Here is a 16,054-nt window from a genome sequence, read left to right as displayed (position 1 = left end):
ATGCTTGCAAACAGCCAAATATTTGCAATGTGAAAATCCAGCATTCTCCACAATAGACATGCTGCAGTATATTCTCTGGGTTTGATCAAATGGTCTTTTGAAAAAAAAAGTTCATTTGAGAACCTATAATATGTGTTGTCTTGGTTGTGTGGGTTGTATGTTGCTGGTGCTGAGTCAGTACCTGGTTTATGCCAAGTTCTGATCATTTTCTAGCCACTGTGAAATGTGAAATGTGTAATTTAGGGTTACTCCCAAAAATAGTTTGTTTTTGACGAGTAGCATCTACATTTATTTCTTAGATGGTTACTTAGTTTGTGTTTCGTTTTGTTTTTGTAGTGCCAAGGGTTTCCAGCACCACCGAATGACCAATGGAGCCATGAATGTTGAGATTGGGAACCCTGCCTATAAGATCTATGAGGGAGACCCTGACGATGATGCTGGGGAGCTCCTGGATTCAGACTTTGCTTTGGACCCAGAGAAGGTAACACAGCTGAACACACTCCTGTTTAAAGGGTCCATTCACCCGGTTACACTCAGTACTAAGTAGTTCCAGTGAAGTGTTCAAAGTGAAGAACCAAGACATTGTTTTTGAAAAAGATATTTTGAATGGTTTGATCCCAATTTGTATTGAAGTGGTAGAAGAAATCTCAGACTCAAATGTGTCAAAACCTGAGCCAGTAAAACCTGTTACAACCCTGGCTCAAGGTTAAACAACACAGAGGAGTAAACAAAGTTAGGGGAGCCAAATTGAAGTTTATTAAAGGTGCCCTGTGGAGTTTTCTTGCAAACAAATAAAAGTTATGTTTGCATTGAGTGTTACTCATGAAAAACACATTATATCCTTGATCTAACCAAAGTGTGGAATGCATTTCCATCCTCAAAACATTTTCAAAGCCGATTTTTTTTTTTTTTTTTAATCCTGCATTGTTTACATCCATGTTTGCTAGCTTGTAATCTTCTTGTTCCCTGCCTTTGCTGGCACATTGCTGTATTTCTTGGTGCATTACAGCCACCTGTGGATCATCAGAATAGTGTGAAACCATTGGCAGGGCTGTGTATCACATCACTGTGCGTCCTTGTGCACATGTATGAGACAACCAAATCAGGAATCCACTCATAGAGAAAAACAGCTCCATAGTGCTACAAGAGGTCAGAAACTCCCCAGGGTACCTTTAAGTAAATAATATAAAGGAAATACAGAGAATAAACAATGTGGTGGAGAAAGGTCCTTTTGGAGCTTGGTCAGGTGCCACTGATTAGTCAGGAGCTGGCGATTGGATCTCCTGAAACAAAGAACCAGAGCTGGCAGTCACACTATACGACATAATAAACATACAGGACAAAAAAACCCAACTATCTGCCGTGGTTCTTTCAAGTGGTAAGAGGAAAAATGTTTTTTGCGTTGTTGTTTGAGTGAACGGACCCTTTAAGAGAGAAAATGTTTTTTGTAATTTTTGTAAACTGCCCCTTTAAAGCACAAAACGCAAAAAGAAATCCCTGCTTTTCTCCTGCTCTTTGAGTCAACATGTAATTTTCTTTGCTCTGCAGCCCACCAACTTCACCAACCCAGTGTATGCCACCCTGTACATGGGCGCCCACAACAGCCGCAACTCTCTGGCCAGCACGGATGAAAAGAAGGAGCTTCTCTCCCAGGGCGACGAGGACATGAGTGACCCGCTGGCGTAGAGCGTGGCATACATTGAACTCTGCCAACATTGCCCTGCCCTGCCCAACCCAGTGCTGAGCCAACAAGCTCTCTCATCTTATGCCTTTACCAACTGAAAAGAAAAGCAACAAAAAAAAAAAAAAGCGAGAACACTGTATAAAATGTATAAAATGAAGGACTACTTTTTTAAGTGATTGCAGTATTATATTTTGTTCTTTGACAAAAAAAAAAATCCTCTGGTGACGAAAAGGAACCATTTTATAGACATTTATTCAGTTCTTTTTAATTTTGCTCACCTCCTCCTCACAACTCTCCCTCCCCTCTCACGCATATAGCCACTACCTCTGTGCAAATGTAAAAGATAGAGAGATACAAATGGCAGTGGAACAATTTTAATTTTTTATTTTTGTATGAATTGTATAGGGAAAAAAAGAATATTGTTCCATCCTAGAAAACGTTGCCAAGTCTTTGTTGTTCATGAAAGAGAGGAGAAATGTCAGTGCTCACTGAATGCTTCCTGGATGCTGGTCCGGCTCAGTCTTTCACATTATGTGTATATGTACGTTTGCTGCTGGAGGTCTGAAGGGAGACCGAGGCTGGGGGAGACATGAGATGTTGTTTAACTGCACACATGTACACATGGAGGACTCAGCATCGCAGACAGTGTATGTTCTGTTGTCTCAAAGAACTACATTCAAGTGATTGTCTTTTACCTCCTTGCACAGACTAAAGTTATATATATATATTTGCATATATATAAACCTATTAACAAAGTGTCTTGAAAATATACCCAGGAATACAAACATCAGTAACAAATAGCAGTCTGTACTTTTTAACAGTTTTTTTTAAAGTCATTGTACAATTGACATACGTTGTGTCAGCAATGAATGAGGCGGTGTGTGAGTGCGCTGGATGAAGATGATTGTAATAAAAGTCCACATTCCAGGATGAAAAGTCTGGGATGGATATCCGTGGCCTTGGTTTAGCCTACTGCAGGACACTCTGGACGGGAGCTGGATTTTTGCTCCTAAACTGTTCTAGAAAGTTCTTTCTGGGAGTGACGGCAAGCTTCTGTGAATTTCCGGTCATCACTGAAAAAAATAATCTGCGATGAATAAATTAGCTGAGAATGGTTGCATTTAGCTTTTGTTCCTTGTCTTTTGATTGTAAATGTACTTTCAGGAAAGGCCAGGGCGACCGTTTGATGGTACGTACTTCTGTGGGAGATTGAATTGAACTTTTTTTTTTTTTTTTTTTTTAAATTGTATGTAATTACATGGACATGTAATTTAGGTTAATGCTCATTGTTAAGTGCATTCCCAGGAAGGAGACTGATCAGCTTCCTGATAAGCATTCCTTTGTTAATTCCTTTGCCTTGCTGCTAACGCTAACCATCTGTCTATTTGTCTGCCTGGTTTTTAGTCTTAAAATTTTTGCTCTCTCTGTGTGTCACACTACTCACCACGCTGCTTTTAACTGAGGTTATCAACCATACCTGCCATATCACTCTGCATGGTGCTCACACACACCCATCCTAGAGGAAACACTCTGGCATTGCCCCTCACTTGTTAACAGTATTTTTTTTCCCTTTTTTTTTTTTTTTTATTACATCCTGCTCTGTTAGATTTTCACCTGACCATGTAAATTAGAACAATCATCTTTCAGTTGGAGAAATTCTTTTTGGTGGCAAAAACCCACATGGATATTTGTGGTTCTGATTGTTTTGTTATGATTCTATTTCTTTTTGATATAAGAAATTAAATGGATTTTTATAGTAGAAATGTGCGGTGGCTCTGTCCGTCATTTGGAGAGATGGAAAGGAAAGGCTCGTTATTTGTTGCTGGAAAACATCAGAAATTAACATCAACTATCCTTAAAAAAAAAAAGTTAAGAAATAAAACATGAACATGTAGAGAAATTGCTTGTTTGAATGTTGCTTCATCAAAGAAAGACCAGCAGCCTTTTGCTTTAATACTCCTGCACTGTAATGACAGTCTTGTAGTTATTACATAATCTATTTATTTATTAAACAGGAAGTGTCATCTTTCAGTCAATAGACAATATCATGGATCATTTTTTCTAGAAAGAAAATTTCTTGATTTGAATGTACATTAATATAAATGTCCACTTAAAGAATAGTGTCATACAATGTTAAGCCAAATTAAGTAGTGTAAAGATGGTCGGTCCCTTTGTGCCAATGTCATATCTGAACATAGTCTGTAAGTCTCAACAGCTGTTAGGAGGAAACGGATCATCACTATTAAGATAAAGGCAAAAAAACCCCCAAAAAACAAAACTTAAACATATCCTTCATCCATCACCACATATAGCCGGTCAACCCGACGTCATCTGAGCCCTTAAACAGCAGTCCATGTGGAATCTTCTTCATACACTTCTTCAGTCACTTCCAAAATGTCACTTGAAAATGTGACAGAAAGTGTTGTCAGGGTATAACATTCAATTTTAAACAACTACTTGGACAAGGCACAAAAACACAACGACTCTCTTGTCAGCTGTTATGAGCTTAAATGCATTGATGTACTAGAGAGGTAAATAAAAAGAGTCATCTTCAAAGTTTTCCTCTTTGCATTAGTCCCCAAACCTTCTAGTTTGTGTGTGCCTTTAAAGCTGGAAATTTCACCTTTTGCATATTCTTTTCAGTATCATAAGGCTAATGTTATAGTACAAGGCAATAAAAAATACAATCTTTAACAAATGAAAGGTGTAAAATAAACAAATTATGGCTGACTCACAAGAAATAACACTGTTTACACAAAAGGCACTTCTTAAGCAAAACATGAGACATTCGAGAAATTTTGGTTTGGCTAGCTCGTCCATAAGAACAAGTAAGAATCTTATAGTTTTTACCCCCAGATATATATGCGATTGAAATCTAAAGAAACAACTGTCAACATTAAGTCTTGATTAAATGTGATGTGTGGCTTAATGTGAGGAAACGGTCCCCAAATGTCTCATTGTCATATCAAAGCTTCTCTGTTATTTGGAGGAAGGTTTTGCAAGTGTCTTGAAGGCAAACGTCCCAGCAGCAGAGTTGGCATCTTCCCTTGGCTGCCTTCCAGTCTAAGTCCTGCTACTGTCCGACTGCATAATCTGAGGAAATTAATGGTCTTGGGAATAAGATCCTCATGTTGGCAGGCACTTATTAGTGAAAGTGTTCTTCCTGCTTTATGGTCCACCAGTCCTCAATTCACCTCACCTGTATGTCCTCTGACTGGTCTCAGCTCAAACAGAGCAGGGAAAGTCTTTCTCGCTCGCAGTCAAAGAGGAGTGACCCATTGTGCTTCTGCAATGATGCCTGCTCACTTAAAGTGGCTGTAAAGGGCCTCCATAAATAAATAAATTACCCAGCTAAAACAAGGGCTCTGTCCTGTCCCCTCTTTTCAGTCTTTGTGATCTGCAGCCTCAGGGTTGAGATGGACCGTCGGGACACAGGGAAGGAGGGTTATAATGGGGAGGGGGGAGTATAAGTGACGAATAAGTGGTTTAGGGTCTCTTCCAACCGCTCCGGATCAACGCGTCAGCTCGCAGGAAAGGCTGGTTTCGGAGATCTGTGAGTATGCATGGAGAGAGGGGGTGAGAGACAGGGCGGAGGGGACACACATGTTAGAGGATCCAGAGGTCAAACTGCAAACTTGCTTCTACTTTCTCTAATTTCTTTTTTGTGGTAAAAGCCATAAATGACTAGGACATATACTGCAGTATAGCCCAGTGTTAGAAAACTTATGCAATTAAACTTAACTGTATTAACTGTGTATTAGAAATATAAAATGATCAAATAAGGGCATATATAATACAGAATAAACACAGAACAACACATTCCCATAACCTTGTATTTCAGCTGACAGCATGTGAAATTCAAGGCTTTGGGAATGTAGTTTTGACACTAATAATGCAGCAGTAAACAATGATAGGCATCATTATTCCAGTTACAGTAAGATGGTCAACAAGCTCTTCAGTTTGCAACAATCAAGCTGTCTAAAGTGAACGAAAACCTTTCAGATCTGTAACAAATTTTGGACACAGACTGTGTTGGTGTTTATCTGACTCACTGTGTGTCTTTTTTTCTAGAGCCTGTTGACCAAATAGCTGTTCAGCACACCGCGGTTGACAGTTAGCAAAGACAAAACATGGCGGACGTTGTTGACAGGTGAGAGGTAAATGAACACTGGACGACATGCAACACATAGGAGGGGGTGAGGATGATGATGTTGATTATAATTAAATGAACAGTTATGCATTGAAAAGGGGATTCTTCCCTGATGCTAACACTTAAAAAAAACTGATTTCATGTTTTAATGGCTGTCGGGGCAAAAGATATTGAACTGAATAAACATACTGTAACAGACTTCTTAAAAATTCTCCAATAATCATTCAATTATCTGTCTTTCTGTTGTGTAGTAAAGCAAATCTCAGTGCTGTAAAGCATCTTTTTTTTTGCTGAAGCAGCTGACATCACTGTAGCAGCACACAGGAGCTGGAGGGCCAAGCGGGCCAGGTTTCAGCCAGGCTACCTTCCTTACCCTCTCTTAGGAGTGGGAAATACTGTCATTAATCTTCTTTTCAGCTGGAGGAGGGGGTAGAATAAAAAGTGGTGGTTGAGGAAAGAAGAGTAAACATGTTAGCCGGAAACCAACACCAAACAAGTTAGTCTCATGGCAATGTTGATAAAACCAGTAAATTAGCCAAACCTCTTTATGTTAAGATTGAATTTATCTCCATGAAAAGAAAAAATGTTAAGAAATATGCCAAAATAATGCACAGCCTTTTAGATTTCATGCATAATGCTCATACTTGATAATTTATCACAGTTATATCTGATTGTACTACGAGTGTACCAGCATATTTTTCACACGTAAAAAATACTCTGTAAAGACACTCTGTACAACTTTTTTTTTTTCTGTGCCAGGCAAAGAGGTTTGGCTGACTCCTATCACCAGACGCTTGATAGGAGTCTTCTGAAGTAGAACACAGGGGGGTTGGGTGGGTTTGGGGGGGGATCATGCTGCATGCACAGTGGGGTCAGGAGGCGTACGAAAGACACCTGGACAACCTTGGCATTAGGGGGGAAGGGCTAGCAGTTGGCGTCGTCACAGAGGTTGGCTTCACAGAAGAACCGTGAGCCGCGTTTAGCAGTGCGGGCTGTGAAGGGCACGCTCTTCAGTACTGGGGGAGGAGGAGGAGGAGGAGGGAGAGAAAACATGTCACACCTGAGACACTGGCTTTTTGGGGGAGGGGGAGGAAACACTGGACCACCTTCATATTTCATTCAGGAGACTGTATGACCGAACCTGAGAAAACGTCCTTTCTATATGCAGCACAGATCTATGGAGGAGGACCTCGTAAATCCCTCAGGGCAGGTTTTTAATAAGATTAGGACGCTCTGAGTGTGTCTTGGAGTGACATCAGTTGCACAATTAGCTGTTACAGCTCTGATAGTAGTGGCATGGAGGCATTATTAACAAAACTAAAAATGGCATTAATGCAACATTTACATTATTAACATTTTTTAAGCACTGATTAATGACCATGACAAAAAACATCAGTTAGCTTATGTGCTATCCTGAGGCTGTAGATACTGCTTCTTCTCCCATTAAAGCCCCTTCATGTAGGATTTTAAAACATCCCACCTGGGCGACTCATAGTGGTACACTGAAAAAATGCACGCTGCATAACCCCCAGTCCATTTTCACTGGGATTTTTCTATTTTTCTACAAACAAAAACACTTTGACAAACATATAATCCAATAAAAAAATCTATACATAGTGGCTTTAAATAGTTCCTTTAAATAAGGATCCTATTTACTGAATTTCATGTAGTCTTGGGATAAAACTGCTCAGCTGACAGTCTACATATATGAGGCTTTGGTTGCACATTTCAGAACTAACTAGACAGCATGTCATGGGTTATCTAGTGACTGCTGTGCTGCTATGTACTGTGCTCCAGATGTGCTGGTGTCTGGACCACGTAGCACAAGGTGCACTTCAAAGGAGCTGAGCAGTGAATAACCACGGTCATCCTCGGCCTGGGACGACCGGGGCTGCCTGCGCCCACACGGGGTCTTTTTAAGGTGCTGTCTCTCCCACCTGTGATGATGTCCTCAATAGTGCCGTCCTTGCCCTCATACACGGGCCGGTGGTCTTTGGCTTGCCGCTTGCGCAGCTCTGCGATCAGCTCCTGCTGCTGCTGCCTCTTCTTCTGAGCTTGGACCTGAATCAGTGGATATGTGTACTGTTCACTGTGCTTTTTCAACATACCACATAGCTTTATTTAGCACTGAGTAAACATCTGATGGGTTTCATTCAGCTCAGCTGCATGCTCTAGGACTGTACCTTGGGGTCATGCTGTTTAGCCTCCTGAGCCAGTAACTTTTCTCTCATTGCTTGCTCCTGCTTTTTCCTTTGTTCGTTTTCCTCCAATGCATCCTGTTGAGATGAAAAAAGGTGAGCAGTCAGCGACAAGAAGCTGCAACTGTGCGGCCCTTTGAGGATAGAGAAAACGGGTCAAGAGTTGAACATAAACAGGGAACATGCACTTGAATGAACATAGCATTAGAAATGTAACCTTTCTTCCTCTGGTTCCCCCTTTCAACTTTCAACAAAATCCACCTACCTGTACATCTATAGCTCTAAGCTAAAGACTGACTGCTGGCTGTGGCTTCTTATGAACAAAATTAGAGTATTGCACCAAAATGTTGAACTGTCCCTTTAACATACACACTCAGACAGACACACATGTTCACAGAAATCCTTGTGCTTCACATTTCCTTGAGCAGATCCCATAAATCCAGACTGAGAACAATCTCAGGAAGCGTGTTGTGTGGTGGGGCAGGGCGAGGCTGTCCGGGGGTAAAGGGGAGGAGGGGAGGAGAGGGAAGAACCAGTCTAAACACCACAGCTGCAGCTCTACAGTCAGACCCAGCTGGTCTTTCCTGTTATTTGGCCTCGGACGATACGCCACGTCCTGTGGCACAGAGGCAGCCAAAGCTCTGCCCTGCTCTGCTCTGAGTGAGACAAGTCTACAAACCAGGGAACCTCCCATCTGACCAGGAGAGAAAGCTGCACCCTGCCAGTGCAGAAGTGAGGAAAGATACATAGATGCTGCCTCTGCTTGCTGTACTCACCTTGTAGGCCTTGATAAAGCGCACAAACACAGGGAAGAACACAGAGGGTGGAGTCGTCTTGGCACTCTCTCCAAAGTAGTTCACCACATTGTTGAAGGCTTCCTAGAATGGGAGGGAGGACAGTGCCAGATTGGAAGCAATGTTTGTAAACACTGTCGATTTCGGAGGCATGATTGGTTGTATGTTGGAGGTCAGTGAGCTGCATTTGGGACAGAGGTTTGCTTTTTTTCCCAGTGGATACTTTGAGGTTAGGAGGTGAGGACAGTGTTGGTTACCTCTGCTGTCTTGGCGTCCTTCTGCAGCTTGTCCAGCTGTGTGTCACTAGCCTGGACGAAGCCCTTGAGCACCGAATGGTCGTGAAGACTGCACTCCCTCCGGATCAGGTCCATGCCTTTCCCCAGCTCTCGGACATCCAGCAGCACATTTTCCAGAGATACTTTGCACACGGTCAAGAGGGAATGTTTTAGACTTTTAAAGCACACATTTACCAAGATTATCTTAAGTAAACATACCTGACATTTCTAGGAACATTTCATACCTTCATATGGCAAACTCACCTGCTGCAGCTTTATCCACAAAGTGCAGTTCATTGTGGAAGTTGGCCAGCTCAGGGTACTTCTCTTTCACAATGAGAGCTATGTAGTGGAGCAATGTCATCTTTCTGTCTGTAGACTTAGTGTCCAGCAGCTGTGTAACATAAGAAATGAATGGAATTATCAGAAAAAAGCACTGCAGCAATACTGAGCACTTGAAAATGCCAACAAAATTCCGCTCCATAATACTCACCAGATCAAGACTTTGTAATTTGAAACCATAAACACAGCCTCGTTTGCTGCTGTTCATGTAGTTTCCCAAAGCTAAGATGATCTACAAGTAGACCAGAAGAATTCATTATCATGCACAATCAAAACAAATACTGCTATAAAAACACCAGTTAAATAAACTATCCTAACCTCGAGCATTCTTTTCAACTTTGGTGAGGATTTCACTGAGCCAGAGGCAGCAATGATTGCGTTTAGTTGTGGTGTGAGCATGTTGACATTGTCAGCAAAGTTCCCGACAAAGGTGATGATGTTCATCCTCTGTGTGAGTCTCTCAATCTTGCTGAATAATAACATGAAGCGATCCTCCTCTGCTAGCTGGTCCAATGGACGCCGCTCACGTTCATACTGACGCAACACCTTGACTTCCGCCTCCGTGGGCAGGAAACGCATCAGGCACTCCACAAAGTCAACTGGTAAGGCCTTTAGGTCAAACCTGAGCAGACATGACAAATATTAGTTATGTGTTCACTGGATTCAGTGGTTCATAAATGTGTTGTAGGTCCAGGAAATGTGCATACTTCTCTATTGCTTTGCATATCTCCTCTGTGGTCTTGTTAGCCTTTCGCAGTGTGATGGCTAAGTTCTTGGAGCGGTTGGCATCCAGAAGGGTGACTTTGTTTACCGCCTTCTGGGCAACTTTGCTCTTGGTACAAGATAGATCCACCACAGGACCCTGGGCTCTGGTCTTAAACAGCTCCTCAAACTTCTCCAGATCCAGCTCCTGCACACAAGTGACAGTTAATTAACTTGTTCTTAACTTAAAGACATCAGCGCTAACTGTGAAGGGAGTTTTATCTGCTTGATTTACCTCTAGCACACGTTCGTCATCGATCTCGTTGAAGACTGTGCCATTGATCTGATTGGGCTTCAAGGCCGTCCAGTTAAACACAGGCAGACGGAACTTAGTCTTGATGGGCTTCTTGATTCTGATAGCTGTAAAATATTAACATCTGTTGAATTTTGCTCCACTACCTGCAGTGAAATGGAGAGTATCTAAAATTGCTCTTACCTGACAGACCCAAACTCAGAATAACTGAGGGAGAAGCGTCCGGCAGAGGTGGAGCAAGAGGAGGTGGCGGTGGTGGGACTGGTGCACACGAGCCTGTAATTAATGTAAAGACAATATTTATTTGTCAAAAATCAGGCCAAAAGAGCTGAAAACTGTTTAACAGTCAGTTCTGTTTCCCCTGTACTGTCTTGTCTGTCTGCCTGCGCACAAAACAAACCAGCCTTGTATTTCCTTTTCCTGTCTGTGGTAGAAAAAAACTGCTGTGACCCGCCACCTGGCTTTGCACGAATGAACAAAGAAGGGGAACTGAAAATAGATTTCCACTGAGGGTCTATGGTTGCACACAGTCAACTTTCACATTTATGTGTCACCAGACATAATTGCTGCAAGTCATCACCTGTGGCAGAGGGAAGAGGAGGAGGCGGCGGTGGAGGTGGAGGAGGTGGAGGCGGAGCTTCACTGGCTGGGGGTAAACTGGTGTCTGCTCCTCCTGATTCTGTTAATCCAGCTGTTGAACCTAAAGATAGCTGCCCGATGTCACCCAGAGGGATCCCAAGGCCACTACCACCCCCGACACCCAGCGTCTCAATGGCAATGTCTCCATCAGGCTTCTTGTGCAAACGGATGGTGCCTTGCTGTTCCAGCTCCAGCAGCCGTCTCTCGATGTTGACTTGCCTCTGGAAGGCGGCATCCTTCTCCTTGATCATCCTCCTCAGGGTGTTGACCTGGGTGTTGGTCGACTCGTACGTCTCCTGGACAGTCACCAGGGGGCGATAAAGAGCATAACACAATGACTTTACATGCCAATGAAACATCCTGTTTCCTGCTGACCTAATTTGCTATCACTGCAATTAGCCACATGCATCTGAAACAGATTTTTGCTAAATAACAGAGAGTGAGTGAAGCCTTTCTGAGGCAAGGCAGGCAAGCAATATTACATCATTATGACTGCCAGCTTACCCGTATTGCAAGCAGATCCTTATCCTTCTGAAGGAGCACCTTCTCCAGATCAGCCACTTTCATCATTGTCTCATTCTCAACCTCCAGAAGCTTCTCCGTCACCTGCGGGAAGACGATGGAGAGAGTGGCAGAGAGATGAGAGGAGGTGAATTCAAGAATTGATCCCCAGCACAGGCATCTTTCCCAGATCCACTCCTTTCTCCCTACTCTCCTGTATACACTGTGCATCATCAGTGAGAAATATGATATACCAAGCAGCAGCATGACGCAGCAAGAGCATGACAGAGATTTTGCTTTTGCTTTTGAATTTGAACAGATTACACATCTTACACTGGGGTTCATAGGGAATTTTCACCCTTGTCCTCCCCCATCATTCCTGACCCCTGAGAGCAGAGTTTGTTATGAAATTCCTAGAATGATGTCAGGTCTGCCCACAACTTCTCCATGTGAAGAGGGTCTTTGCAGAGCAGCGTGGGACACAAAGGCAAGTGCCCAGAAAGAATGAGCCAACATGAGAACAATATTAAGATTGTTACACGCGCAATATTTTCCAGCGTTTTCCACCCCATTATTACACTCAACCACTTGTGAAATGCAAACACTGAGTAGAATTCTAATTGCCACATAGAAACAGCCAAGTTAAGTACATAGCTGGTGAACCACAACAATCTCATAAATGGGCCCAGTGAGCTATGTTGGTGGTCCAGACTGGGTGGTGCACTTACATGGGACAGGTGCTCCTCCAGTTCCTCCACCTTCTCCAGCGCTGCATTCTTGGTCTCTGCATCTTCCAGTAGACCACCCACGTCAAATACATTATCCAGGTATGCCTGGATCTGCACCGACAGCTTGTCACTCTCCGTATGTTTACATTTCTGACATAAGGGAGAATGAATCAGAATTAGTGATACTGTACACATATTGTACAAATCTCCACGTGATATTTTTAGTTTTTCAACTGCCCATTTTAACCACAATATTGTCACCTTACCTCCAGGTAGTCATCCAGTCCCAGCTTGGTGAACTCATACTGCAGATGGACTCTGAAGTTCATGTCCTCCACAGAGTGGACTACAATGTTGATGAACTGCATGCAAGCCACCTGCACAACAGACACAGGCAGATTTAGATTTAAATCTATTGAGTTTAATGGATATAAGGACACAGATCAAAAAGAATACATCTATCCATAATAAAAAGCCAATCTTACCATGTAGTCAATGTTTCCCTCCTCACTGCGGAAGTAATCCATCAGTCTCTCAAAGCGATGCTTCTCCTTACAGACCTAAAATGCAAACGATGTGATAAATAGAGAGGTTATCTATAATTCTATCATATTATGATTTTAAATCAAATGTTGGAGGAAACTTTTAAATCCGGACATAAAATAACAAAAAGCCCAACATGGGGAGAATTTGAATAGAAGGTCAAAAAGAGATAAAACTCCTCATCTCCTGTCAAAATATAATGATTTATGTTGGAGGGCTTGTGGCTTGGTTGGAGACTTCAACCATATATTTTAGGATTACCCCAAACTCCTACAGTATTGGCAAAATGTTAAAAAAGAGATTAAGTTGATTTGGTGTATTAATTCGAACACAGCACTTTTCATTCTTCTACTCTTTTAAGGATTTTGCTTTTGATAGCAAAAAAAGAGAGATTACAGTCTCCTGGTTAAAGCTGCGGCCTCCACATATTGTAGAGTGGAGAGAAAGGATTAAGTTGGTTTATGTCATGGAGAATATCACAGCAAAGCTGCAATTGAAAACAGAAGTATTTATGAGGAAATCAGTACCACTTGTGGCAGTGATTTCCTCATAAAAGTAAAAGCACATCTATCTCTCTTTCTCCTTCAAATTTTCATTTTTTCCACTATGTTTGTGAGTTATTATTTTGTGTCTTGAGTTGATGCGATAAAAATAAAGTTCAAATATCTACTGTATATCCACTACTACTATATAACTTCCTGTGACTAATCATAACATAGTATTTTGTTATGATTAAACACATTCCAGGATTAAACATAATTCATCCAAATAGTTTAGATGTACATAAACAGAGCACAGTTTACTCCGTTTGTAACTGTCCTTATTATCAGAAATCATGGGAAGTGAAATGAGCAAAAAGATAAAGACATATGAAGAAAGCCAAAACTTCTACACAAAAATATACTGAAAGAGGAGAGGAAAACAAACTGTGTTTTCCCAGCTTGAAAAAGTGTTTTTTCAGTGCTGTAAAAATAAAAAATCCATGCCCCAACATTTCTCACAATCCTAACCAGACACATTGGTGGTTGTGGACCTAATACTTAACCACTGTGCAGCTGTCTTCGACTACATCATTGGTGGCCTTTTTGTAAGATTTCTGAGACCTATTGTCATGTATTAATGTATCATTTTAGAAAATACTTCTGTAGAAATACCCTTTTTTATACTAGTGGGTTGATTTGCTCATGCGTTTCTCTGGAGCTTTAGACTGTGGGGTAATTGTCTTGTTCCGGTGTTTAGATGACTGTGTAGGCAGAAACTGAGAGGCTAAGCAAACCTTTGTGGTCCACTGGCTCCCATCAGGGAGTTGATCCTTATCATTGTTCAAGGTTGGCTCACATCTGGTGTCTTAATGAGACTAATAACCTCAGATAGGCCACCATAGAGCTTTGCTTACACCCTCAGTGGACATGAAAACTCCCAGAGCTCCTCAACTTTCATACCACTACAATGACTCTTTTAGGCCTCTATGCATACCAGTGATGTGGGAAATGATGGCAATTAAATTAATGGATGTTTTTTAGCATTTTCAGTCCTCACAAGGTTAGCTGTGTATTACCACAGTGTTATAAACGGTGCAACTTTAGGTGGCAATGGTTCAAATTTCATTAAAATGTTGCTTTAGGCACCTCTTTGAAGTTGTCAAATGCTGAGAGGATGATCTCGTGACCTCCTCGTACTAGACAGACGGCAGCCAGCAGCTCAAGGACCAAGGCTTTTGTCCTGGAAGTACAGGAGACACTCATTAGGGCAACACACCTGGACAGTTCAACTTCAAATATGAACTCTCTCAAATTAAAGGTGCAAAAACACAATATTTATACAGTCTACACTACTAGAATGTATGTTTATGCATGCAATCCTCAAAACTAGTGCAAATACATCAACATGAAGGAGTTTAAATCTATAATTCATACTGAAGTCTGAAGCAAGGGCAGGTCTTTCTAGCTTTTAAGTGTTTACCCTCCCAGTCTTCATTATGAAGTGATCAGCCCCAGCGGTTTACCACTAATCTCCTTTAGTAAACATTCCTCTAACAGCCTGTATATATGCCTCTGATCCCCAACTTCAGAGAGAAGCCGAGCCCCATGGAGAAAGGAAGGCATATCATATGAACTGGCTACAGGGTTTCTCCTATTGTTTGACCCAGCCCTGCGTCTATGGAGACGGGGGCCTCAGTTCTTACCGTGAGTTCTTATTGTTCAAGCTGAGAGCAATTTCATTGACTGCGTGTGCGTGAGACATGACCATATTGAAGCCATACTGCATGAAGAAGACAGACAGAGAGAACAGGATGTGGTGTCAGAAAAGCCTGCGTATATATACAGTGTTCACCACTTCACTTCACAGGAAACACATAATCCTCAGGTTTATGACAGATGTCTGTGTCAGATTGTGTATGAGCCTGTACATATTGTAGAGTGTTTGGTACCTGGTAGTTCATGATCGCTCTCAAGCACATGATGCACACATGCACATCATCCTTTTGGCTCACAAGACGGGAGTTCTTGATGGTTTTGCTGTTGGAAACTGTGCCATAGCTGCAACAGATGGCAGAAGTTAATATTTGGTAGAGATTCAATAATTGAAATGTGTTTAACTTTAAATTTAATCACAGCTTGTTTCATTTATTTCTCAGTTTTTTTTATCTAGCATTCAAATGGCTCTCTTGGTTTATATGTGTCACATAGAGAGAGAGAGAGAGCGAGAGAAAATTATAGAGAATGAGGTCTGACAGAAAAAAACTTAAGATGGCTTTTGAGGTTACAGATGCATCATGGGAGATGCCTTGTTTCCTCACTGCTGTCAACAGACTGAGGTCTTTGCACAGAGACTGCCATTATGTAACTGTATTGCCCAGTCATCATGTGCACATATTACTTTTCTTGTGCAGTTTATAAATGGCTTTCATAGTGTCTCATGATCCAGCATCTGAGTCATATATGTGCATATATTTATTGATATATATGTATTGTTTATATTTTCTAACATACATACTACATAATACATAAGGTTATAGTCATACAGATTCAATGGCAATGTATTACTAAACACCTTACTGACTGGAAGTTAATCTTGAGGACAACAACTTTTTACATTCAGATTGACTAAATTCATCCTATCACTCTTGATATCTCTTCATATCTTGTCTGTGTGTGGCTCAGTGATGAAGAGGAGAATCACAA

General features: G+C 41.6%; 2 protein-coding genes across 8 annotated transcripts in view; one reads left to right on the top strand and one right to left on the bottom strand.

The window, feature by feature from the left end:
* lrp1ab (low density lipoprotein receptor-related protein 1Ab) overlaps positions 1 to 1,785 on the top strand; it is an 89,439-nt gene extending 87,654 nt beyond the window's left edge. Inside the window, exons 88-89 of the mRNA XM_044352205.1 lie at positions 337 to 481; positions 1,549 to 1,785. Coding sequence (XP_044208140.1) covers positions 337 to 481; positions 1,549 to 1,686 — 283 coding nt within the window. The 3' untranslated portion in view covers positions 1,687 to 1,785. The remainder of the gene's footprint in view (positions 1 to 336; positions 482 to 1,548) is intronic.
* A 1,438-nt stretch (positions 1,786 to 3,223) lies between these two features.
* Positions 3,224 to 16,054, bottom strand: part of fmnl3 (formin-like 3) — a 31,941-nt gene continuing 19,110 nt past the window's right edge. For 4 of the 7 annotated variants that reach the window (XM_044352206.1, XM_044352213.1, XM_044352210.1 and 1 more), the window contains 20 exons: positions 15,301 to 15,409; positions 15,055 to 15,131; positions 14,498 to 14,591; positions 12,812 to 12,886; positions 12,593 to 12,703; positions 12,327 to 12,476; positions 11,602 to 11,703; positions 11,039 to 11,393; positions 10,642 to 10,734; positions 10,441 to 10,565; positions 10,151 to 10,353; positions 9,762 to 10,065; positions 9,595 to 9,675; positions 9,366 to 9,495; positions 9,084 to 9,244; positions 8,809 to 8,910; positions 8,018 to 8,110; positions 7,772 to 7,895; positions 6,738 to 6,850; positions 3,224 to 5,235 (listed from right to left, as the gene is read on the bottom strand). In XM_044352206.1, coding sequence (XP_044208141.1) covers positions 6,759 to 6,850; positions 7,772 to 7,895; positions 8,018 to 8,110; positions 8,809 to 8,910; positions 9,084 to 9,244; positions 9,366 to 9,495; positions 9,595 to 9,675; positions 9,762 to 10,065; positions 10,151 to 10,353; positions 10,441 to 10,565; positions 10,642 to 10,734; positions 11,039 to 11,393; positions 11,602 to 11,703; positions 12,327 to 12,476; positions 12,593 to 12,703; positions 12,812 to 12,886; positions 14,498 to 14,591; positions 15,055 to 15,131; positions 15,301 to 15,409 — 2,581 coding nt within the window. In that variant the 3' untranslated portion in view covers positions 3,224 to 5,235; positions 6,738 to 6,758. Of the gene's footprint in view, positions 5,236 to 6,207; positions 6,252 to 6,728; positions 6,851 to 7,771; positions 7,896 to 8,017; positions 8,111 to 8,808; positions 8,911 to 9,083; positions 9,245 to 9,365; positions 9,496 to 9,594; positions 9,676 to 9,761; positions 10,066 to 10,150; positions 10,354 to 10,440; positions 10,566 to 10,641; positions 10,735 to 11,038; positions 11,394 to 11,601; positions 11,704 to 12,326; positions 12,477 to 12,592; positions 12,704 to 12,811; positions 12,887 to 14,497; positions 14,592 to 15,054; positions 15,132 to 15,300; positions 15,410 to 16,054 lie in introns of all 7 variants that reach the window. The other 3 variants (XM_044352212.1, XM_044352207.1, XM_044352211.1) reach the window with 3 other exon arrangements.

This window comes from Thunnus albacares, chromosome 5 (genome assembly GCF_914725855.1).
Source record: "Thunnus albacares chromosome 5, fThuAlb1.1, whole genome shotgun sequence".
Taxonomy (NCBI): Eukaryota; Metazoa; Chordata; class Actinopteri; order Scombriformes; family Scombridae; genus Thunnus; species Thunnus albacares.
Note: the sequence above shows the minus strand (reverse complement) of the source record. Positions and strands in the feature narration are given on the sequence as shown.